We start from the raw sequence: 27,808 nt of genomic DNA on the forward strand, positions 1-27,808 counted from the left end.
ATCCTCTTATATACGCAATTCCATGTACACACTATGTACACGCCAGAAATAAAAAAATTGAATATATAAATCCACGGATCAGGCAGGGGTACATTTAAAATAAAAATAAAAAAGTCTATCTTTTTTTTTTCATCCTAGGTTTGTATATATTTTTGTTCGCTAATAAATTCCGCCATTTTTATTTTATTATAGTTTTTGTTTTAAGTTTATGGATTTATATTTTTCAATATGTTTATTTATATACTAATTTAATTTTGTTAACATAATTTCTTTGCAATATTTCATAATTATCTATCTTATTTAAAGACAAGATGAGAAATATTGTGGGAAATTTATTTCCCCCGCCTGTTGGCTAACCTGCTCCCCTCCTCCACTCGGAGCTCAAGCCACTAGTAAACAAAGGTGTGTTACCTGGCGAGTACGTATTGCGATTCTCTGTCAGTCTTGTGTTCTGTTTGTTTTTTTGTGATTTTGATTCCGATTTTCCGATGCCGTGAATCAGTGACAGGACATTACGAAGACATCCGATAGATTTTTGGCAAAATGAAGGACAGAATAAGGACTAAAAAGGCGCTTTTCCAGATATCCAAGGTGAGTGGGGGAGTTGACCAGGTGGGCCGCCATCTTTGAACAGAACATAAACACTAGTTGATGGCCCGTCTGGTCCAATGTTGCTGTGATTTTTTAAATATTTAATATTGTATATTTTCAAAATATTGCTGAATTAATTTATTTAATGCTTTAAAAAAGACTAAGTATATTTTCTTCCGGATCATTTCTATCTCCTAATTTGATTAATGAGTAAAAACGTATTTCAGCATTTATTAAGTATAGTTTTTTTATTATGCTTTATTCCTATCATTTTGGTAACATAATAAAATTAACATTTTATTGTTTTTTCCTACACTGTATTTAAATCATTCAGTCAATTGTCATTTTAAAACTTGTTACTTATGCAATTTATTAACAAAAGCTTCAAAATACGTTGAAACTTTAATGATGATATTTATGATTTAATCACTTGGGATTGATTCATTATTTTAAACGAATTATATTATTTAATGGACTGTATCCAACATTTATAAAAAACGTTTAAAATCAAAACGTTTAGAGATGCTATTTGTTTTTATTTATTTTGTCGTATTAATATATATATTTTTTAGTTATAAGTAATTTCATTACCAAGTATTATTATATTTAGTTTAAATTATTTTAATATAAGTCAGCTATTAAAGGAGGGTTTAAATCAATGACTTCTATGTTGCGCGAACATTAAAGTCTCTCCCGCTACATCAGCTTTTGCCTTCATGATTTCATTTATATGTGTTTTAATGGTTTTATATTAGTTATCTTAGCTGTTAGAGGGTTAAATATTAAATTTATTTATTTTTTTAATGAGGGTAATAAAATTTTAGTTTCATGTTAATATTATTTTGGATTTTTCAAAAAATTAATATTTACCAAGATTCTTAGTTCTGTATCATTTTCTTTAATGTTACTTTCTTTCATCCTGATATTTTCTATTGGTATGGTATATTGGTTTTAATCTTTACTAAATTAATTAATATATTTTACGTGTTGGCGTTGAATAAATTTTAGACGAACACGATACATATAATTATGATTGTTATTTCAGCTTTAGCTAAATCTTTTATACTAATCTATACATTATTCTAATAGTTTACTTTTAATAACTTAAGAATTTTTAAAAATTTAACTTATTCACTCCATGTGTCCAGTCTCTACCTTTAGAGCAGACATCTTCCACCAGAATTTATTAGGCACCTAATGGATGGGTCGACTATACCTGTGCAGGTCAGGTATATGACTTGAAAACATCAGGAAATAAATTTCAACTCTAATGGTCTTTGTATTTTGGCGCCCTAACTTAGCTTTCAGCTTCTTAGTTGAGCAAGTTATTATTTTTTATTTATTTATTTTTTTACTTTTTAATGCTAGAAATATTGTATTAGGTAATTAGAACGATACATATGATTCGATCACATAATTAAATAAAATTTACCTATAAACAATATAAAAATATATCAATTTATAAGTAGTGAATGAGGTACAGGAGTAAGTTTAGGTTTCGATTCATTATTAAATGGTATTCTTAAAAGAATTTTTAGTTTTTACTGTGCATAAACCACACTTATTTATCTATAATATTACCTTATCCACTTATTTTTAGGGTTGAGTGAACCCAAGAAGCGTCTTTTCAACTACTACTTCCATCCTTGCTACGCCTAATAATTTTCTTTTGTGAAAAGTGCTGGTTTTAAACAGGGTCGCCTCTCTTTGTTTGAAATAAATATTGAGTCCTAATGAATAAAGCTGAAGGATATTTAGAATGAATAAAATCTTTGTACTTAAGGCAGGATGATTTTATGGAAGATGTTACTCAAAAATACTCTAATAAGTAGACACCTCTCTTAACCGATTTTCCGAATTAATTGCTGAAGAAAAAACTCAATGAAATGCTGAAAAAACACGGAGTTCTTTATTTATTCTTTATTGATTTATTTATCTACCATACTATTCAAAACTTATCATATAAGATCATTTGTACAGTTAAATCAAATTATTTATCTAAGGATTTTTTAAGAATTATTTTTAATTTTTGTATATATGTTTTTCATATTATTTTAAATATAATAATATGCATGTCACTTAAATATTAGATATTGTATTGTATTTTAGATATTACCTAATATATATATTACCTAAATTAATATTTGAGGTTTTTATTTTATATTTATACTACAGATTAATAGTAATGGGATGTTTAAACCGAGTTTATTCAAAATTAAATAATGATCCGTTTGCGGCGTTTTGTAGCATTCTTCTACACAAAGCTTTAATTCTTGGCTTTTTATTTTTATTCTTAGTTTAGATTATTAATTTTACTACACTTAAGCATAATTTTGCTAATTAATGCTCTGATACTTCAGTACTTTCTTTTCTGTTATATCCCACATGATAGGAACCAACGCAATGCATCCCTACTCTACGTTAGAGGAGAGACTACCATGAAATCTATCATTGTGCGATGGCTACTACAAGAGATCGCCATTACCATACAATGGCCGATGGACCTCCATCCACCTGCCGGAGGAGCAAAAAATCTCCCCCAGACCGCGGTAGGAAAGGACCCCAACCTGCTTTCTAATGGCACCCGCAGAGAGCAGGAAGAAAATACTGTGGATTATCAATATTAAAATTACTTCTTGGTCTTACTTTCGTTATTCCTTTTGTTGAGTTTTCAAGATCTACGGGTAGAACTATAGAGAGTAAAGCTGACATGGCGGTTATTTAATAAGCTTCACGCCATCTTTTTATCTTAAAATTAAGTAATTAAATTTTATATTCCTAATATATATTTAGATGTTGCTAATAAATTTTACTTTAGTCCAGTAACTATTATTTATTTGTTTAACACAATCACTTTTCAACGTGATAGTAAGGAAAAAAGTAGTTAAACAAAATTGTATACGTTTTGGAAAGAAATAGTTGTGTAGGAAAAAGAAAAAACATAAATGCCGAAAAGTTTTTTTCTCACTTCAAATGTGATATAATAAAAAATTTAATTTAGAAGTCCAAAAATAATAAAATGTTAAAGTGCTATTTAATGAAATAAAAATATGACAATTTTATTAACTTTATTTAGAGAACTTATTATTTTCCTATAAAAACTGTTTCAGTAGTGTAGTGTAGATGAAAGATTGGATTGTGTTAGTACCTATCTAAAATAAAAATATTTTTTAAAAATATATGTACAAAAATAATTAGAACTTTTTACGTGAATGTAGTTACATTAAAATCCTTTTTTAAACAAAAGTACGAAGCGTTAAAGTGGTACAATAAGAACAAAATGATTTTTAGACAACAAAAAAAACAAAACAATAAATGAATAAATTAGATAGAAATCGCAAAAATATCAATTTTTTGACATTTAATTACAGGACTTATTATATAAACCTTTCGGGAATGTAAGAGTGGCTTTTGTTAGTACCTACCTAAAATAAAAACGTTTTATTAATCTGAACTTGAAAAAAATTTAAATAATGAAATTTTTAGTATTGGCTTTTTTTTTGTGTATATTATATAATTTATTTCTGTTTCATTAATACCAGATCGGTCTGGTGGGCCTTACATGGTTAATGTAAGAGGTACATTTTTTAAATAATTGATTATGGGGGGTGGTATATATTTGCAAAGACTTGCAATGAATTCATCATTGTCTACAAGACTTGGAATTTATGCGTGTTTACTCAGTAGACACCGCGTAGCCTTCCACAATGATTGATCCTTGGGATCTAAATCTTCTACATATCTTTGATATTTAGTATATCCCCATTCATATATTATATTATTTTATTATAAATATATACACCTTGGTTTCGGATATATGTAAATTGTTTATCGCGATTTTGATTTCATAATCCTGATCTCATTCATGAGGAGAAAGACCGTCATTAAGATTAATGAGTTTCTCCCAAAAGAAAGTCGGGCTTTAGTTTGAGTTATCCTTCAACTCTGAAATGAGAATACTGGATGCATATAATTCTGACATGGCCGTGGCGCAAGGGCATATTATCACTATAATATTTATAACCTTCGGTAAGCTGTTATACTTAAGCGCAATACTGTTGTTCAATGTGGTGAACTAATCACATGATCTCAAATGTTGAAATCTCTTTTAGCTGTGTGAGATATTTTAACTTATTTTAGCTTTTAGTTTGAATAAAAACAACACTAAAAGCTATTATTGTGAGTTCAAACAAACTCATAACTCACATTTATTTGCAAACTACGAAACCTGAAAGACATTTCTATTGAAAGTACGTTCATGGTTATTACGATAGCGTGGTATTTTAACTAGTTTTTATCTTTAAAGAGTTTAAAATAAATGAGTCAAGTCAGGAAACAGGAGTATTTGTTTTTCTATATTTATTATTATTCTACATTCAAAAAATAAACTTATTAAAGTTTTAAAACATATCGATTGTTTTTTATATTAAACTTTATTGAGAAGGATTATAAATTAAAACTATATTATTAAATCTAAATTATAAAAACATATGAGAAATCACAAATTAATGCTATTAGTTCGATTCAAAACCTGAATTATTATTATTATTTTTATTAATTGTTTAATGTTCTCTGCTGTCTATTTAATTAAGATTCTCTTAGTCTGTAAGAATTACGAAGAATTAGGCTTTTTTCAATCGTATTTATTTTATTTTTACAAATAATTTATACTGTCAATTTTCAATCGTATTTATTTTATTTTTACAAATAATTTATACTGTCAAGATATTATTATGAATATAATTAATGATTTTTATTTCTATTACACTTGTATCTGGTAGAGTAAAATGCTTCTTTTTTTTCTATATATTTGTTGATATTTTCTAACTGTATTTACATAAAAACACATCTATTAAATTTGATGTAAGTTTATAATGGAGTGGTACAGGCATATAAAACTACTCATTAGTAGCACTCAAATAATTTGCTACATTAGAAGATCTTGAGGCTATTTTCTTTTCAGGCGCCTCCTAGGATTGTCTGAAATGGGAGAGGAAGCAAGGTTAGGGAGTTTATAATAAAAGGACTGATATCTGATTCGAGCTTGATCGGTTACACAAGAAACATTAAAGTCTTTATCTATGATTTTATTTGTAGTGTATTATTTGTACAAAGTAAGGAGCATTGAGGATTTTTGGATGGATTTGGGTTTTAAGGATTGGATACGAGAGGAATTCGAAGGTTTAGTGGAGCCCCAAAGCTCAACTCCACACTCCAGATGTGGACTAATATTTTATTTTAATTTAAAATAAACAAATGTTGAAATTAAGCATTGCTTCAGATTTATTTATTTTAGTGTAATAAGAATTTATTGAATAACCAAATGTCTTTTGTTTAGTTCATTTATAGAAAAACGCGACATGCTCTGAGTTTGTTTGTAGAAATATTTTTATCTCTAATACTCTGACTTGCAAATTTATTACAATTAACATAACGTCATCCGAAATTTTAATTACGTAATAAATATTACTCGTTATGTAACGTGTTCGAAATATTTCTTATTTTTGATAAATCTGTTTCCCCCACCCCGGTGTTGTCCATAATTTTCATTTTAATTGCTTAGTGACTGTTATTTCATTCTTTGACTACTGAAACGGATTCCTAGCTCGTTACTCGGTAGATTTTAAACATTTTTCACTAATTACAAGCCATGTCAGAGTGAATGGTCTTGGCAGTCCCGAAAAGGTTTCGGCGCCTCCCAGCTACTACCTGAACTTTTACCTGTGCCAGGTAACTGAAAACGGTTCTGGTATTGTTCAGTTAGTTTTGGACTTCTAGTTCGTAAACGTAGTGCTGCTCGAAGCTATATTTGGAGATTTTTCTTCTGATTTTTTTAACCTTTGATATTTGGTATGTTTTGAATTTTTTTATACTTTTTTATATATTACATATGTATCTATTTTGATGAAATTTTCTCCTACACAAAAGTATACTACAATTAAGGCAATTAATTATGGAAGTCTTATGACTAGACGACAGAAGTGAACTTCCGGAGAGGTACGCCATGCTCTCCAGAAGTGGAAATGAAATGATGTATTTAAATTTTATTAATAATAATCATACGTTCCATTTTATTGCGCAAAGTAGGAAATATTAGTTTCAGAATAATAATAATTAGTATTAGAACAGCCATTTTCTTACTAAATTCTTCCAAGAATATTTTTTTTATATTGTGATAGGTGAGTATAAGAACAAAGCTCGCTGTATTGGATCGGAATTGTTAAGCTACTGTAAGATCCTATTCTCCTATTTAAATATAAAAAATTATCCTCTTAGAATTGACTAGTCCCTCTCCCCCCCCTCCCCCAACCACTTCCGTTTCTTCTTGAGTCACGAAACCAATTTACTCCAAAGTCGGTACAGAAGTTACACATAAAAAATAAAATAAAACTGTGTTATAATGTTTCAGTCATTTTCTCGATGTACAATATAATACAAGTATTGAATTAAATATTATTAGTAAAGCTGAAAATCTGTTAGTTAAAATTTTTTTAAACTGCGTATAGGACTACAATTCATTTATATAAATTCAAGTTTTTCTCCTTTTTCAAAAATATTATGTTTTTCTATTTAACATTTTATTGTTAGTGATGTCTATAAACTTTATTAACACTTTTTAGCGGTTTATAATCAAAGTATTTTCTCAAACCTCCTACACCTTTATAATATATGTAGATATTTTTTAGAAATTATCTCATTTGCATTATAACTTAGTAATTCTTTAAAATTTGTTGAAAAAATTTTGACCTTTAAGATCTTCTATTGCCTAACGGAGAAGCCCAAGTTATGAATACAACGGTTACAATATGACAGATAGAAACGGACCTTATTTTTATAAAAATAAAATTTTCAAAATACAGCATAATTACATACTGTTATTGAAATAATATTCCATGGCTCAAGTTGTGATATATCTCTAAAAATAAATCAATATATTTTTCAGACTATATAAAATTTTAAAACATCTAGGCATGGTTCTATAGACTTCTCGTTAAGACCACCGTAAGTTACCTTGTAGGTAACTGTTGTATGTACATGTCGTAAATTTGGAAAGAGCTGCGATCAAAAAGACGGAAAAAAAAGTTTTCAAATGTTTCGGGTTTTCAAAAATATAAACATATTGTAGGTTTCCATCTAAAAAAAAAAAAAATAATTTTCTATACCAGTCAATAATGTAAAATATAGTTTATAAGCTTAAATTTGTTAGATTCAACATTTTTACATAACATACAAAGTTGCATGTTAAATATTATTGCTGTTATTATTACTTATTTTAGGTTGTATGTTCCCCCAACAACTGCTTAAATATACTTTATTTTTTTCTTTTCCTTTACATATTTACCGCTGTCTTACTTTATCTCCTCATGTCGTAAGCCGGTACAAACAGACCCCTCTTCCCCCGAAGCCAGATAAGCGCTGATAACATTACTATTGATCTTTTCACCTGTTCCTTCAGTACACCTCCACCGTGCCCACATGGTAATAGTCTTATCGACCAAACTCTTCGTGGGGGAGAATCGTTCGTAATTAAAATTCGTGGTGTCTTCATGCAAATGGGTTCCGTTTTCTGAATCTGGGAACCCAGCTAAGCCGTTATATGTAATATATTCAACTCGTGTTCTTGTAACACATACAAAGTGCACTTATTTTATTAAGTACCTACTAATATAAGTCCTAAGTCCTTTCAATGATTTAAACTAAAAAAATATTTATCACATGTAATTAAAAAAATTCCTTGGGATATGGTATTAACGTCCCAGTAATATTGTAAGACTTCATTTTCACTCAGAAATTTATTATTATATTTTTTCTGAACAATTTATTTTAAGATTTAGTTATTTACAATTAAGTAAGGATCTATGAATTATGTTACATAAGAAAAATTTTTGTCGTTTCCAATAGTATAAAAATTTTATGTATAAGATATCAAGAAAGCACTAAGTTACTACTGTCGCAAAAGTGAGACCGCGTATTTGTGTTCTGTCTACACTTCGACAGTGTGTCGCTCACTAAACTTATTAATATTTGAGTTTCCACTCAATCACTATTAATAACGATTATGCTAAAAACTTTGAATAGAATCAGTTTCAATTCAGAAATAAACAAAACCATGAGGAAAATATTCTGCCGTCCAATTGCCATCTGAATTGATAAGGTGCGAAAGTAATTGTCAAAGTTTATACATTTGGTAGTTAACTTAACATTACAATGTTGATAACTTTTTCAGTTAACTATCTCGTCTAACCTAGTACGACAAAACTATATTTACATAAAACTAAATGCTGTCAAGAAAACTATCAAACGTTCTCTCCAAGGCAGTGGCTACACCTATTGTCTTTATAATGTTGTTTGCGCCTTCAATTTCCACAAAAACTATACCGTACCACGCTTATAGGACACATTCTTACTAACTTATATAGTAGATGAATTTAGTCATTAATATGTTCGTAAATGAGAAAATTTAACTTTTAATTAAAAAATAATGGCTTGTTAAATATCGATGCCATTCTTCACAGTGGTACCAAGTACATTTTCACTAACTTAACAAACAATACAATTAAAGATTCTCTCTTTTTAAGAAAATTAGAATTTTAGTTCTTAAACTGTTCATTTTTAGAATTCGTACCTAAATTTTCGTGGAGTTATTGGAAATGGATTTACACCGCTGTAAAGTATGCCATCACACATATGTCTCCTTTTCACAATCTTTTGCTATTCGAACTACCTCATTTTGGAACTCCTTAACCATATCAATCAATAACCATATCCATATAGCTTCATCCTCATCATCATTCAAAAATCAATTATATATCCATCTCTTTCACTATGAGTTAATTTAACCAGACAAATGCTGTTGAAATTATTAATCTTAAGGGACCAACTGACCCAAAATAAAGATCTATTTTCCGAAATATAAAATTAAAGTCAGGATTTTATTTAATGGAATCAACCCTATAAAATTAATTTTACATGTAGTGTTTATAATTACCCCATAGAAGGTTTTTTCTTGAAATTGCCTCCTTACGGCTCTGAACAAAACTGCCGTACCTTGAAAGTTTCGTAGATCCCTCATAATTCTGGTATTCCTGAATATGCTATTTATAAATCATGTATTAACATGCTATCAAATTATTATCAAATAATCATTTAGTCTTCATTATATAATAGCTATTATTTATTTAATTGTTAATTGTAAGTTGTTTACACAGTGTTGGAATCAGAACTGGTTTGTTATATGCCGCGTGAGTTGGGTGCGTTCTGCGTTGAATTTACAAGTAAGATAGTCCGTGAACTGGTTTCACAAACAGAATACAAGTCCTTGACCCGAAGGTTTTGGCCCCACCCAGCCAAATCGAAATCTGTTTCGATATTTATTTTATATTTTTTTCATTTGTTAAACAATTATTTAATTCATTTTATCTGTTTATGAAGGTCCTCTGGCACCTGGACATATTCCGGCGCAGTTTCAGAGAACTGTCAGGACATACTTGCATGCTGGACTCTTGTATATTTTGTGCTCTCAAGGTAAGCTATATTTTGTTAAATTATCTTTATAATTATATTGAAGAGAAAAAAAAAAAGTTAATATTTAAATAATTGATGGATTGGAGAAGATGGTCGGGGGGGGGGGGGGGTGCGGGTGCGATCAGCAAAGAAAAACATAAATAAGCAAAAAAATATTTATTTATATATTTAACATTATATAATATTTAAATAACATAAAATATCTTATTTAAAAGGTAAGAAGATTCAAAGTCAATATGTTCTTATTTTTTTTCTTTATGAAAAGGGAGTGTTCAACAAAAGGGACTGAATTGTATACTGATAATATTTTTTTAAATTTTATAAAATTGTTACGTATAAACATTATTTTCTTTTATATTTTAAAGTAATATTATACTGGGTTAATTAATTTATTGATCCATTACGATTAATTCCTATATTAATGCATCAAACCTGGATTAATTAATGATTAAGGTTAACTGTTATTTTTGAATTGATTTCGCTTTATTTTATCCTCATTTTCCCGTACTACTTTCAAGAGAAGGTTTTGCGTGTTATACGACTTCCCCTCAGTGTTCAACGGCTTAAGGAAGAATGTGTAACTAATTGAACCAAAAAGTAGCGAAGCCGATCGGAGACCGAAGCATAAGTCGTGTATCATGAAACATCAGGTTCTGAAGCGAAGTGCAAAGTTTTTGAAGAACAAAATTGTATCTGTAAATAAATGGGAAAATTAAATTTAAAAATTAGCTTTTAATAGCATTTATAGTTGAGATATTTAATCAATATTGAAATTTCAAGTATATTTCTAAAACTATAAATGTTGGAAACCAAATTTTAAATACAATTCTATGATCAGAAAGATAAAACTGATAACTATGTTATCACATGCTAACTTGCATTAAACAAGTTTCGCTAGCTTTTTTTACTTTAAATTTTTAATTAACCTGATTATTGTATTATTTCTATGTTTTTTAGACATGAGATTATCCTTTGTATATGGATTGTAGCACTACGCTGCTTACTTAAGATCTATTTCTGCCGAACCCCGCTTATCCGCTTTGTCGAGTTCTAAACATTGCTGATTATACAGGAGAGCCGCTTAGTCCGCAGTTTATCAAAAAAGAAAACTCCAATATTCATTCAACTCATTTATTAAATAAAAATAAAAAAGCAATAATAATTTTATATATAGGTGATGTGTATTAAGAACATTAATTTAAAACAATTATAAATATATATTTGTTGGCTAGCGATCAATTAGTTTTTAATGATAGCCTTAAAGTCAATTATTTTTGCAAACTTAGTAGTTTTTAAATTCTTTATTTATATATCTGTATACTCATTGTATTCGAATAATCCGTAGAAAAGAAAAAAATAGAACTGTTAAATGTGGTTCTACTGTATAACAGAAAAATAAAGTAATAAAACCAAAACTATGATTTAAATTATGGTTGTGGGTAACCCTGAAGGGTTATTAAGAATGTTCTCTTGCGGGAGGACATCGACACCATCCTCGTAGTAACCGTGCAATTTCGTCTTTGTGGGATCCTCCGGGGTTCCGTTAGTTCCTCTATGTGTCAGGACATGCTGTTAGAGTCTTCCAGGGCATTCTTGTAGGCCCTGGAAAAACGTATTGTGAACAGAGATTGCTGGAATGTTTCTGCCTGGATCTGAAACGAAAAGAGCATAGCTAGAATTCCAAGCTTTTAAAACTTATTATAAGATAAAAAATAGTCTGAAAATTATTTTGTCGATATGAAATTGTGCGAATCCTGTCGCAGATTCAACATTTTATGCAAATCTGTTCTTTGTTCTACACCTATCTGTATCTTGTAATATTCCGGATCACTTTCGCTTCGGATTAAATTTCACAGATATCTAGATAGATAAGCGCCTGGAGATAATAAGTAGGAGATAAGACATTTATCCAAGATGTTATCTGTTTCGCGGCAAACGCCCAGGGTGCGTAGATAAGATTAACTAAGTCAACAGGAAATCAGCTCGCATTTAGTTTATGAATCAAGAGAAGCTTTGTATTGTAACTAATTTTCTTATTCTTACATTAATGGGAAAGAATATATTTGATTCGGTACATTCAAAATGGGACAAAACACGAATTATAAACCTTAACTGCCCACACCTTAATTCAGTTATCCTTCTGGAGTACCTCGATATTCGGTAGTGGACAATTGAATCTGTGATTCCAGTTGTCATGAATCTTTATGTTACTCTTGAATAAATTATTGTTAGCAATAGATACCCTCAAGTTGATGCCCGATGTCCTTTCGAATCCTGTCTTGCTCTCTCTTCGGACAGGACTTCTTCAGTCGGACGTGACCGGCGACCAACACGAAGGTATCGACATGGTTGGGGAAATGTACGAGCCAAGGGTTTTCTTTTTGCGTTTACACCATGACCGTTTCTTGTGGTTTGGTGGAATCGCTGTTCGTTGCATATTTTAGCAGTATGCATCATTTATTTATTTAAATAACTAGTCATAGAGCCCAACTATTCGGAAAAGGCAGCATATTCTAAAAGGGGGAGGAATAATATTTAAAAAAGTAAAAATATATTTTTTATTGTATATACAAGCGGTTTTTCTCATAGAGTAAACCATTTTGGCACTATTTTTTATATACGTGATTCCAAAGCATAGTCTGTATTCTAAAGTAAGGTATCTCTTGTCACTCAGAAACCTCTAATGCTATTCCCTACATTAAGTTCGTACTGAAGATTAGCAATCTATTATTGTTAATGGGTGTCACTACTAATGGAGACCGACAAATAAATTTTTATGTTTACCTGATTATTATTCTATATCCATTTATGGATTGAAATGTGCCTTTTTTATCACTAATATTGATTTGAATATGAATGCGAAATGGATAACAATAAATTCTTCTTTTATTCACGGACACGTACGTCCCTTTGAATATTACAAAAATATTTAATCGCCTTGGAATGAAATTGAAACAATAATAAAAATGAATTATTAATACATAACAAATGTTAATAAAGCAATTTTTGTGACTTTAAACCTAGAAAAGTGCATACATTATATTAATAACTAAGGAAATATATGTGTATGTGTATACAGGTAAATATAGTATTAATAATAATATTATATTATAATAGTAAATATTTGTACTTTTAATAAATATTCCTGTACATTCCAAATGGAAGAGGATTGGTCAAAAGTTGCAGTTTGGTCGTTTTATATAAGTCTGAAGACCTAGTATTAAGTATTATGAAGATATTTGAGATAGATGAATAAATAAAAGAGAGATTTATTCCCCGCCTAGTTAAATCAAGCAATATTTAAAAAGCGCCTGAAATTAGAAAATGCCGTAAAACCCTCCACTCCTGCCCTCCGTGGTAGCCGTACTTATCTGACTTTTCAAACAGATAATTATAGGGAGTAGGTTGGTCAATATCGATATGTCACAGTCTCACAAGATATCATAAGATAAAAAAAGGCAATCCTTTCACGCCTGACCCACCCCGCTAAGACCCCCGGGAAGCGACGGTCCTATGTCATTTTTGAAATATGTGCTTAAAACGGGAAGAGGAGAATTTAAGATGGTTAAATCTAGCATTATTCAAAAAGCTCCTGAAATTGTAAAACGACGTCATCCAGAATTTTTTTAATTGATAACTTCTTTAATTATTTATTTTTCATTGTGTTCATTTTAGTTGTTCTCATAGTGTTGATATTTAGTTTTGTCTGCATTTTATTTTTAAAAATAATTTTATATCCGATAAAATCAATTCTTATTGGACTAATATATCGAATTGATTATTGCAAATATGGAAACTACTGCTCTTAATAACGACGATATTCGCCAAAATAAAATCTTGATTTCTAGTCATTTGGAAGAACTTATGGTTTATGAAAGACTATATTTCAGCTCATATTCCAACAAATTTACTCTACTTTAATTAGTTTAGCTTTTTCTCGAATGAAATAAAAATCAAGGAGAGGAAGGAGAAAGGAAGAAAACTAAATATTGGAGTATTTAAGGTGCACATAAATTAAACTTTTTTTCTTACAGAAAATAACACGTAATGTTTTCGTTACTTGAAATATCTCAATTTTTTAATTTTTTGTTACTTCTGGAACTGACGAAATTTTTTATTCTCTCTTACTATAGTTGTCAAAATCAATCAATTTTCACTCTTAACTAGTTTTCATTAAAGTAAACCTAAAGTGAGGTGATTTTTTTTTTTTTTTTATCTTGGGCTCATAGGCTAATATGTTTCCTGTCCTTGGTTGATCTAGCACAACTTTTTTCATTGATCCTCTTCCGATCTGCCTCCGGAAGAGTTGAGATGTTATGGTACATCCATAAGATAGCAAACATGAATTATGAGATAAGTGAAAGCCTTGAAGAAGGGACCGGTTCAGCGGGTCACACTTTACAGTCACGAGGCACGATCCTGCCCTATCCAGGTCGTTGGCACTGCGCATCTTTCAGTCCTGTAGTAAACAATAATATTATCTTGGCCAATACTTGCAAATCACGTAAGAAAACTGTTTAGTTTGTAAATATCACATGTGAAGTCGAAGGGGTCATGTAACAACAGTACCGGAACCCGCTCTAAAAACTAACTGAAACAAACATTAGACCTTTTTTCGTCTACAAATCCCAAATGGAACAACTTGGCGAGAAAAAAAATTTTTTTTTAATCATTTATTTATTGTTTATAACTGTATAACATATATACAAGTAAATTTACTGTAGGTCAGATAGTGACGGGATACAAACATGTGGAGAATCTACTCATTGATAGGACTCCAATAACATTTCTAGAGGAGAAGATTCCGGGGCCATCTTCTGAAAAAAGGTCCTAATAATCGCCTAGGAGGATTATTTGGTAATGAAGGAGAAGCCAGGTTAAAAACAAGTAGATGCGGGTGGTTGGGAAGTTTTCCATAGAAGGAATGGTATTTGGTTTTGGCCAAATCGGTAACATATGGGACATTGAGGTCATAATGGATGACTTGTTTTGTGACAAACTAAGGAGTGTTAAGGATTTTGGACTGTAAGGATTGGATCGGGAGGAATTTGATGGTTTAGTGGAGCCCCAAAGCTCAATTCCGTATGTCCAGATAGGCGCCGTTGTAATTTACTAGAAATAATCTGTCGGAGAGATAAGAACGGGTAATGAGGAAGTATGTAGGGAGTAGGAATTTACGGATCTTGTGGTGAAAAAGTAATTCTATAAGAAATTAATAAAAATTTGAAGACAAATGGGTACCATAACTTGTGATGTGCTTTCGTATAATTCCGTATGTCCAGATAGGCCTTATAATAGTCATGTAGATCAATCTTTTGTAATGGATTGGCAATTTAGACCGTTTGTCTAGTAAATTTTGTAATAGTCGAAATCGGCGAGTTTCCTGTCTTTTCAGTCTTGTATGAGGATTCCATGTCAGTCGTTTCTCGAGATGTAGTCCTAAGTAACGGATCTGTTCGACAGGAATAAGTGGGGTATTATTAAAGGATACTGTTGGGCAAGAGGTCTACGACGAAGGGTAAATGTGATTTGGTGGGATTTATTGGAATTTATTTTAATCCTCCAATTTTGGCACCATTCTTCAAGGGTGGTGATGTGGGATTGGAGGGTTTGGGATACAATGTAAGGATCATTATTCATTCACAATAGGACCAAGGATACTACCCTGAGGTACACCAGCAGACTGACAGAATAGGGATGAATAAGCGCCGTTGTAATTTACTAGAAATAATCTGTCGGAGAGATAAGAACGGATAATGAGTAAGTATGTAGGGGATAGGAATTTACGGATCTTGTGGCGAAAAAGTAATTCTATAAGAAATTAATAAAAAATTTATGACAAATGGGTACCATAACTTGTGATGTGCTTTCGTATCATGGTTGGACTGAAACATAGTACATTGTTTATTTTTGGACCAAATTAAAAATTTTTTTTTCCGGTTTACGACTTGCTACTGGACCGAATTAATAAGTTATTAAACTCAATCGAATATAATAATTTTTTTTCACACTTTAACTTTAATAGGATTTACTGTTTTGGATCATCAATCAATTGATCAAATACGGTACCTTATTTAATTAATCAGCTGATTAGCAAATGTTTTATGGTGGAAAAATATATTTAAAATTATTTGCATAGATACATTTTATGTGCTGAGTACAGTGACTTGATCCATCTGTATGTATCTTCCCCAAGACTGTACTGTGGGTTGTAGGAGCCCCGGGCGATAATTTACCTGGCGCTACCTCCCACTCCCTCAAATCGGCCAGATGTCTACTTCCTCACCTCGGTAAGTTTTGCAACTTGATCCTTCTACCACTCATATATAAATTTCAAATCTATAACCAGCTTGTTGTGGCTTTAATTATTAGAAAAAATAATATTAAAGCTCCTTATCGGGCCACACGACGTCTCTGATCACCGGAACTACAAACTATAAACGGCAAGAGAACCTGAGAGATCAAAATCTAGCTGAGGAAACAAAATCCTATGTTTTAATACGAGCGATATTTATCTGTTTGCATCAATAGATATCTAAATACTCCAGAAAGATTTTGCTCAAATATTTAGAATATGATTTTAGGGCCTCAAAAATCCTTGACCGTTAACACATTAGTCGTTAGAAAAAAAGAAAAGCATTTAATAGAAAAAAAAACGGCGTCTTGTTTAAACGAACTATCAACTTTGTTCATTTATTCCAGTCAAATCTTATTCAAAGAAATATCTTTATAAAGAAGCAATTCGCCACTAAACAATAATTTTAAAATTCAGATATAGATGAATAAATATTCATTCAATTAAACATTATTAATTGAAGAATACAGCGGGAAAACGATCCTTTTTTTAAAAAAAATTTTTGGTAATTTGACCTCGAGATTGGTATATATTTTTAATGTCATTGATACATATAAAACTTCATATCCAATTTCAGAACTTCTTTTCTTTCAATAACTTTTCAGAAAAGTTAATTTTGTTAAATGAATGAATATAAATTCCATGTAAATGTCCCTAATAACTCAAGATTGAAAAGAAAATTAACCCTGATAATTTTTCACTTTCGCTCTTCGATTGTATAAAACATTGGAACTTATATTTCATTTTAAATACATTATTATCACTCTACATTGATTACTGTTTCCTAATTAGTTAGAACTTTAAGAGAGTTATGTATTTCAGGATCCTCAACATATATTTAAGTGAATCGAAAGGGTTTTGGCTTTCACTCCGCTAAATGTTGGTCTTGCTTTTTTAATTTCTGAATTAAGAACCGGTTGCTTGAGGAAGGGGGCTTTGTCAAAAGGCAAAAGTCAGATTTGCTCAACAAAATAAATTTTAAAAATAATAAAACACTTATTTAAAAATAAATAAACAGGTATTTTGTTTTAAATATAGGTTTTTGATATTCAGATTTTAATATCGATATTACTATATTTTGCCAACACCTCTACTTATAGTACCTCTTTGGCTTCCAGCATATCGCTATATTCCTTTTAAAATATCGTTCGTTTTTAAATTCTTTATTTTTCCAATATCTCTCCTTCATTTTACCTATTTTTAGTAAGTCTACTTCCTTCCCATTGACTTCCAGTTGCAAGATGCATGGAATTCTTTATCTCGACATTACCTAACTCCTGTTATCTACCCTCCGACCTAGATCCGCAATAATGCGGATGCAACTTACTGTTAGCCGTGTAACAACCTTACCTACATTAGGAAGGTCTTGGAATGTGTGAAAAGTCAGCCGAGGATGGTCGCAACAGAATGCAGGACATTTTCCCATTATCTTCCTTGGACCACAGTAGCCTCACCTCCTTCGTTTAACCACTCCTTGTCGGTATCTTCTTATTGCATTCCTCATAATGGCCAATGTGGGAAGAAATGAGGAGGAAAATGGAATCTGATCATTGATCATCTTTAAATGCTCTATTCGTTTTTTCATTGATTGGTCAACATTCCATGATATTGAAAGATTCTTTATTCCTTTTTTCTCTCTCTTTCCTTGTTCTTTAACGAGTCAATTTTTTATAAAAGTAATAAACTTTAGTTTTTGTTTTTATATTTCTGATAATATAAAATTAGTTAGATCTTAGTAGTATGACCGTAAAAATATTAATATTTTATTTGGGGCCGACATTTAGGCAACTTAATTGCTATTACTATTTTTCGATATCAAATAAAAATTATTGCTAATAGAGTAAAAAAAATAATGTTACAATTTATTGCATTATAGGATAATATCCTATTATATCAGTGATATGGGACTTTCTCAGAAGTATTATTTTGTAAGCAATGTCTGATGTATTTTATACTTGCATATAAAACAATCTATCTCGTCATCCTACATATAACCAACCCATTCTGACCACGGTTGGAAAGTCAAGTTTCCATTTCGTGGGGCCATCACGAGATCAAAGTCGCCTCCCTCTAATGCCTGATTTCCATTAGCGCCGCTCCTGGCTAAGTTGCTAAGGTGACGTCTCCCTCGGCTACAAATTGCTCCCCATCAAATGGTCTAACATTAATTCCTGAATGTTCTGTATCACGTAGTAATAATTACACTTTATTTAATATTAACAATAATAATAATTTCCAGCCATCAAAATCTTAAATAATATTTAGTGGTATTCAGATAATTTTTACTTTAGAGACTTATCTGTTTCTTAATTATATATTTAATTAATAATTTGTCCTTAAAATTAGCATGTTAAATATGAAATTACATTACCTATGGTTTCAGCTATCAATCAATGCTATGAATCACTATATGGGAAGGATTAGTGACCAGAATTTGTGGAACAGTAATTAACTTTGATTACTTTTTTTAATATGTGAAAATTAAATTTTCCCAATCTAATACAATTTTTTTATTAATTAGAATTTTAATTGTCTACATATGATTAAAACTACAATGAATAAACGTAACCAATATTTTAGTTAGTTTCGCTTTTCTTTATATAACGCTGTATCGTTTAATATAATTAATAAATTCATCATCTATTTTCAAGATAAGGTAATAATTAAAATAAATTCAGAATGATATCCAGGAAAAAAGTAAGCTTAGCATATTCCTAATTTCCCTGAGGGACGGAATTGAGCAGTTGCGGAGCGCATATCCGGTATAACCTGTAATTTTTTACGATGAATGTACTCCTCTACTTCAAGTGCTCCCTCATTCACTCACCGTGAACTGAATGGGCTCTCATTGATTTTCAAGTCTCATTCACTAATGAACTCTGAAATGTTAAACTGCAATTTTGCTAATGTGTTAAGTATACTTCTTTAAATACTTATTCGAAATCGTCTACATCCTCCAAGTCGCTTTTGAACCTTCAACGCGGAACGAACCCACTTTCTAAACCATTCAAAACTGTCAGCCAAGTTCCAGTCTGAGGAGATAGTCTGGCCCGATTCTTGCAGACCATGTTTTCTTATCGTCGAACATATTGTAATACTTCTTATTTTTTTTTTAAATATTTAAAAAGTAAAAAAAAAACAAATTTATTTGTTTATAAGTATTATTCATTCATAATTTTTATCGTTTTTGTGTGTATTTTCTAACCAAAAAATTCTGTAAACAATCAACAGTGCGATATCTTCTTAAGTTCATAGACCATTACAAAATACTGATCTACATGACTATTATAAGACCTATCTGGACATACATAGTTGAGCTTTGGGGCTCTACTAAACCATCATCAAATTCCTCCCGAATCCAATCCTTACAGTCCAAAATCCTTAACGTTCCTTACTTTGTCACAATTCAAGTCATCCATCATGACCTCAAAGTCCCATATGTAGCCGATTTGGCCAAAACCAGACACCATCCCTTCCATGGAAAACTTCACAACCATCCAAATCCACTTGTTTCTAACCTGGCTTCTCCCTCATTACCTAATAATCCTCCTAGGCGTCTGAAAAGAAGATGGCCTCGGGATCTTCTGATCTAGAAATGTTATTGGAGTTCTATCAATGGGTAGATTCTCCACATGTTTGTATCCCGTCACTATCTGACTTAGAGCAAATTTACTTGTATATATGTTATACAGTTGTAAATAACAACAAATAAATGATTAAAAAAAAATATTTTTTTCGCCAAGTTGTTCCATTTGACTGTTACTAGGTCTGTGAAATGAAAAATGACGTCAGGCAACAGACCAGTTGAGCTTGTTACCGTTTTGTTTCTTGTCCTGTTAGGTTACTTGCCCGTATTTGTATGTTGATTGTATTAGTGTTGCTTTGGATGTTTTTAAAACTAATAATCAGCTCGATTTGATTCTCTTCCTCACAATTTAGAATATCAACAAGGCACTCAGTAGCCAAACTTTTACACAACTTCCACTTTTCACTCTATTTAGACATGTAATAAATTACTTTAGTGAAAACTTAGAAGTGAACAATAGCATGACGTTTTGGAAGGAAAGGTTATAAAACAAGTTGCTCAAAAAATCCGCTTAAAAAATAATATTTGTAGGCTATATTAGGGGTATTCATGATCTTTGGTTTAACATGTTAAAGCGTGTTAAATGGAAAAAGTCATGTTAAATCGAAAAAAATTGCCTTCTTTTACCGTGGTAAAACGAAATAACATTTAACATGGCTAAGAGTCTGTTATTTGGTCTGTTAAATGGAGAATGACGTCACACAATAGACCAGTTGAGATCGCCACCATTTTTGTTGTGACAGCTCAGTTCTTTCGTGTGTTTGTGGTATTCATATCCCTGTTATTAAACCAGAATGGATAATTTTGATGATACATTTGAGACAAAAAAACAGTAAAAAAACCAATGTAATTTCATTCTACTATCTGAAAATTTGTAAACGCTCGCCAGATAAAAATCTCACTATATGAACCATGTAATTATTCTTAGGGGACATATGTCCCAGAATAAAGTTATTTTTTCATTTCATTTCATAAGCTAAACTTTCACACAAATTCCACTTTTCACTCACTCTAGGCATGTTGTAATTAATTACTTAAATCAAAACTGAAGTAAACAATAACATGAGTGTCTGGAAGGAAGGTTATAAACATAAATGCTTATACAACAAGTTGCTGAGAAAATCCGCTAGGGGCTCATATGCATTTAACGTTTAACATGACTTCAAATAGGGCTGCTCACAATCTTATAGTTATAACATTTAACATGGTAAAACATTTAACATTTAACACAACATCATGAATACCCCTAATATATAGTCTGTATTATAGACTACGCTATGCTACTATATATAGGCGATTGGAGCCAGGTTTGTCACATTTCCGATTCATATTAATTCAAGGCTAGATCTAGTTTTTATACGTTTTTCCAAGGCTTACATTCTGATTTATTTACTGCTGGATCAAAGCAAATTATTGTTTATTTTTAAATTTGTAACGGAATAACTAATTATTTAGGTATTATTCATTTTAATGAGTATCACGTGTTTATCCTACCCTTTTTCATACACATGCTCCTTTAATAAATGTGGTTGGTGATATTTTTCGAAACTGTTCCTCTGATTGAAAGCTTATTTTCACGTAATAGATACTGCTAACAGTAATATTACGAAAGAGACTCCATGGCGGTGTCTGTCTCTAAGCTACTACTACCTCACTTCCAGTTAAACTTAGTGAATGAACTTTTGAGTGATTTGAATCAACGATTGCTATAAACAAGTAACAAATAGATAACATACATTGTTATTGAAAGTTATTATTAAGTTTAATCTATGAGGTTATAAGATGCAAGGGTACTGTTAAAGCGACTTCATGAAGTTAATATTCGTTAATGCGCTGATAGTATGGCATTACTGTCACGACTGCAAATGTTTACATCCCACTATCATCATCAACGTAGGGCCTGAACGTTATGGAGATTCAAGCTTTGTTTAACCATTTTATGTTGAAGTTGTACCTTATTTGTTAGGCCCAACAAACACAAACATCGATAACTATATATTCTTCTAGGGATTAAAAAAAATTCTATTTTAAAATGTATTGATAGTTCTCGTAGCGGTACCTCTTTGTAAAACGATATCTGGTACATCCTAGATTCCCCGGCAAGAAGAAGGCAAAAGTTAATGTCCCGGAATCGGAATGCAGTTTCTCGATGGGGGCGGTTTCGCTCTTTCCGACCCGTCCCACTTCCTGCAATAGTTGACAAGCAAGAAAGCGAAAAAAATTAACTATTTTTTTGTCAGACATAGGAAAACTATGAAGATGCCTCTTCTATAATTTTGGTTCTTGTGTTTAGAGGAGATAGCAAAGTAGCTACTAAAACATGCGTTGGTTTGTTGGAAAGAGCGAACCTTTCAAAAGCCAGTAAGCCCGAAGCTGACAAGAAACCGGTCGAAACATAGATGATTTGAGTTAGATCTGCGGGTTTAAGGATTTTTTTGTCATCGATATCGAACCTTATCGTTTATTACTATTATTATTTTATGAAATAGAATCAGTGTATGATTAAAAAATAATAGTATGGACTATTTGCTAAGGTTCACATATTCTTCAATGTAGCAATGTTCAGAAGAACAAACATTCTTATCGAAAAATTGTCTGCAACTACAAGGATTGCGTTTGAAAATAAACGATTTTGGTCTAAAACCTTTTTTATTTTTATTTTTTAGGAAGGTGGAAGAGAATTTCTTATACTATTTTTATTTTTAATAATAATTTGTGAAGCTTTTTAATTTTGATTTTATCGTTTTTTTTATGTTTGATTATATGGCCATTAAGCCTATTAATCATTAGCCAGCCGTTACTCATACTATTACATTGTATAGAACTAATTAGTATTTTATTAGCTTTTTAGTAAAAAAAAAAAATACTGATTTTCTTCTAGTTAATATTATCTTTGGGTTGGCCAAAACGTAGATAGGAGGATTGTGACGAGTCCTATTTGAGCATTAGGATTATAATATAATTCATTGGAGGGAAGTTTTTAGGTGGTGTCTATCATTAATATTATCTACGAATTTGTATTCGTTATTTCTGAAATCCCTGTAATTTATTGAAATCAATTTTTGTTTTTAAGGGGAAAGGAGTTTTTGTTCCACAAAAAGTATAGTTTATTATACAAATTTCGGTTATTACCTTTGACTGGAAATTATTTATTTTAACAATTATTTAAAAGAAAAATTTATTATTGACCATTATTGAAGATTTATTTATATAAATTTTTAATTTTAGACTTGAAAATGACTGCTTATGTGATATAGGTTTTCTTTTTACTCTTTACGATAAAATTAGTTGAAATTATTCAAAAACTGTTATAGCCTAAAAAGTATTACATATGATATAGTATTAATGTCAATTTTTATATTAAGGATTTTACAAACTAAGTGCGATTCATCCAGATGTTTCTTGTATCCATTGACTGGAACAGTGAGGACAAAACAAATTCAAATATCTGTCACTGAACATGTCATGTAGTATTTTTGACCTAACGTATTATTTTCTTTAGTTTAAGGTCACTAATTTTATTTTACTCTTTGAATTACTAAATAAAGTTGATTTAAATATATATAATATATAATTGTCATGATTTTATTGAAGTCAGAATATTGTAAGCCTTGCAGCTATTGTTTACTCGATGAATATATTGTGATGCTAGGAAGTGGGTAGTTGTAATAGAGAGAAGCTGTGAGCCAACGAGGACACGGGCCCTGTAAGAAGGCTTCCTATTGGCTGAGATTCTACTCTCACCTCCTCTCTCTCTTTCTCTTAAATCTCTTCTCTTCGTCTCCCCCCCCTCTATCCAGCCCGGAGGACCGGTTTCAAGCTAGAAGGCCCAGCCCAAACTCTTCCTACATTATTTAGCTCTTGGAACATTATCTATTATGTAATACCTTTGAGCCATAAGTAGGGCGTCTGATCCTAACTGTTTTGATAAATCGGACTTTTAACGCATTATACTAATTTTTACTATTTTTAAATTTTTATTTGCTGAATTTAATATTATTTAAATTAATATATTAAGCCAGGCTACTGAGTTAAGGGTTTTACTTTTAAACTAGGCGTATATGGGAGGATTAAGTTCCATAGGTTAAGGCTTTGGTCGGTTTTAATGAAAAATGTGTAATATAACCATTTTTTTCGTATAGATTTAATCCTTCTTGGTTCATATTATAGATATAGAATAATATTAGTAAAACTATTTTTTTTTTCATTTATTTAATTTATCTCTTTAAAATAAATTAATTTTAGTACAAAAAAAAACATTCAAATAATCGAATTATACCCATGAGAATTATTTTGGGTTAATATACAAGCGCGGTGAATTTCCATAAGAGCTAATCTTATTGTATCAAATAAAATAAATATTACATGGTTGAGCGAATTCAATGGTTCGATGCTGACACCTTCGGCCATTATTAATATCTTACAAAATATAAATTTAGTACAGTTGAAGCTCTTCGATTCTGTCTTAATGTCAGGGAATGGAGTTTGAAGAAGATAAAAACCATGAAAATTATAATTAATTTTTAATGCATTAATCAAGAAGAAATATGTTGGAAATTATTCTAACAATTTTAGTATTTGTTTTATTTTATTTTTTTGTTCCCAGTAGCTAATATTATTATAATTGTCAAAAGTCTAAATATATAGATTTAAACGATAATAAGGTTTCATAGATTAATTAAATGATTTAAAACCTGATGTATGTTAGTTTAAAACTATTAGCTCTTCCGTCATCGAGAAAGTTTTCATTACTTTTATCAATTAAATAACTTTTTTTTTTAATATTATAATTATTTATTTATTTAATACCAGATCGGCCTGGTGGGCCTTACATGGTTAATGTAAGAGGCACATTTTTTTTTTTTTTTTAAACAATCGATTATGGGGTGTACAGTCTCATACAAAAGACACCCCTAACTATATTCAATGTTATAAATAAAACAAAAAATTAAGATAAAATAAATTGATTAAAATAATAATTGTTATTAAAAGATAAAAGTAAAGTTAATAGAAAAAAAATATACGCTTATGGATTTTAAAAAAATAAATAATTGAATTCTAATGAAAAAAAAAGTGAATTCAATATTAAAATAAAATTTTAGAGCGATAATAACAGAACTGATAAATATACAATTTATAACAGGATGTTCTGCAGCAGCCTGGGCTTCAGTCTTCTGGTTGCGGTTGGGTTTCCCAAGTTGTAGGTCACTGCTCCTTTAACTGTAGGTATCTTGGAGTGGAACTTCATTAACGTTTTTTGATGTAATCCTCTATTATCTCTATTTGTAATTCCCGATGCAATTGGCTGTTCCTTATATACCAAGGAGCATCCACTGCAATTCTTATGGATTTATTTTGAAAAGGTTGTAATTTTTTCTTTAATATTATAAAAGAGTGATTATTTCCTGGCAATGCCTCCGCTTTCCTTATTGTACATCATATGGCTTTTGAAGAAGCGGAAAAGATTTTTTTATTTTTTTTTTATGAAAATTGATAATAAAGCGCCGCCAACAATAGATACCACCACACCTGACAAAAAAGTAATTACAGAACACAAAGACTGGCAGTGGCAAAGCGCAATTATCTGATGGAAGATTGCTTTTCAATCACGGCTCGGCGGGGCGGTTGAGGTAATAATTTGAGGGGGGGGTTTATAAAGTATTTTATAAAATAATAAGATACAAACAAAATATTCAGATTAAAATTAGTGGATTAGTTCAACAGACATAAGTGGAATATTGGTGTAGGATATTTTTTTGGGACAGGATGTCGTAGGTTTACAAAAACAAAATAACACAATCTTATAGTAATTTTAATAACGTTGCTATTTTAGAATTAATAATAAATCAAATAAAACGGTAGCCTACGTTATACGCCTACTTCTCAACGCCTCACTACTAGCAGAGGTCACTCGCTGAGATGGACCCAGCCTTGATGCTCCCACAGGCTTCCTACGGTTTTCCAATGACCATGAGTCAGTTTCCATAACTGAATTACATGAGAATAATGAAGGCAATTACATCAATAAAATGCTTTATTTATACATCTGTCATCTAATATTCGATTCTAACTCCGAATTGATAAATTTTATTTCATTAGTTCTTGATAATTCGAAAATAGATTCCAAAACGAAAAATTGAATTTTACATATAGTAGTGATTGACTAGTCAACGTTTTGCCAATTTAGGCATATAGACCAAAACATAATAGGAGTATTCATAATGTGTTAAATGTAAAAGGTTTTACCATGTTAAATATTATAAGTATAGGATTGTGAGCAGGCCTAGTTAAATGCATGACAGATCCTAGCGGATTTTCTGGGCAACTTGTTTTATAACCTTTCCTTCTTAAACTTCATATTATTGTTTACTTCTAAGTTTTGATTTAATTTATTAGAATATGCCTAAATTGAGTAAAAAATGTAAGTTTTGTGTTTGATTACTGAGTGCCTTGTTGATCTTCTTACTTGTGAGGAAGAGAATCAAGATGTGCTAATTGTCATTAAATTATTATTATTGTAATCCATTGCTATATTAGATTTTAAAACAATACTAACACAAACAAAACGGTGACGAGCTCAGCTGGACTGTTGCATGACGTCACTCTCCATTTAACAGACTTACTCTCATACTCTGAACCATGTTAAGGGGTATTCATGCTATTGTGTTAAATTTAAAATGTTTTACCGTGTTAAATGTTATAAGTATAACATTGTGAGCAGCCCTATTTAAAGTCAAGTTAAATGGTATATGCATAAGAGCTCTTAGCGGATTTTCTGAGCAACTTGTTTAATAACCTTTCCTTACAAAACTTCATGTTATTTTTTACTTCTAAGTTTTGATTACAGTAATTTATTACAGCATGTCTAAAATAAGTGAAAAGTAGAAGTGTGAAAGTTTGGCTACTGATTGTATTTTTTAAGAAGTCCAAAACACAAACTACGAGTAAGTAACCTAACACGACAACGAATAAAACGGTGACAAGCTCAGCTGGTCTGTTGCGTGACGTCATTCCCCATTTAACAGACCTAATAACAGACTCTCAGCCATGTTACATGTTATATCGTTTTAACATGGTAAAAGAAGGATATATTTATCCATTTAACATAAGTTTTTCCATTTAACACGGTTTAACATGTTAAACTAAAGATTATGAATACCCCTAATATGTTATATGGAAATTTTCTCCATTTAACACGCATTAACATGTTAAACTAAAGATCATAAATACTCCTATTATCTCATTAGGACAGATAAGATAACAGATATCCTTACAGCCTAAAATAAAATACTTAACAGTATATAACAGATTAACGTATAATGATAATCAAAAATGTGTATTGAGAAGTCTAAATCGATTAGAAAATAGCTCAATGTTTTCCGGTTTTTATATCTTCCATAATTAGAGAAACTATATATCCTTAAGCCTGTATGGTCTAGAGCCAATCAGTGGTTCGTAACCTACAGCAGTCTGGGGACCGCCAAGCCGGAAATTGAAACATGTGATGTCTACCTCCTACTGAAAGAGGGTCCCCCTCGAAAATATTTGAAATTAGCTTGCTCACAACTATATCTTGAGTAACTTTTATTGTGCATTTGCCTGTTAAAGACAGCTGACATACAAACATAAGGAAAAGTAGTGAACACAATAATTTTAATTTTAATTAATTAAAAATTAATCTTAACAAAAATTATTTTGTCGGAATCTGCAGCGGACCTCTGGTCTGCAGAGACCAGTTTTCCCTCAGATTA

At 30.7% G+C, this 27,808-nt stretch overlaps 1 protein-coding gene across 3 annotated transcripts in view; it reads left to right on the top strand.

Annotated features, from left to right (window-relative positions):
* LOC106681750 (uncharacterized) overlaps window positions 1-27,808 on the top strand; it is a 186,304-nt gene that overhangs the window by 141,469 nt on the left and 17,027 nt on the right. For 2 of the 3 annotated variants that reach the window (XM_067044987.1, XM_067044986.1), the window contains exon 3: window positions 10,024-10,116. In XM_067044987.1, coding sequence (XP_066901088.1) covers window positions 10,024-10,116 — 93 coding nt within the window. Of the gene's footprint in view, window positions 1-396; window positions 592-10,023; window positions 10,117-27,808 lie in introns of those variants that run through there. The other variant, XM_014422220.3, reaches the window with a different exon arrangement.

Source organism: Halyomorpha halys, unplaced genomic scaffold, assembly GCF_000696795.3.
Source record: "Halyomorpha halys isolate HHAL.00 unplaced genomic scaffold, Hhal_1.1 Scaffold363.1, whole genome shotgun sequence".
NCBI classification, from domain to species: domain Eukaryota; kingdom Metazoa; phylum Arthropoda; class Insecta; order Hemiptera; family Pentatomidae; genus Halyomorpha; species Halyomorpha halys.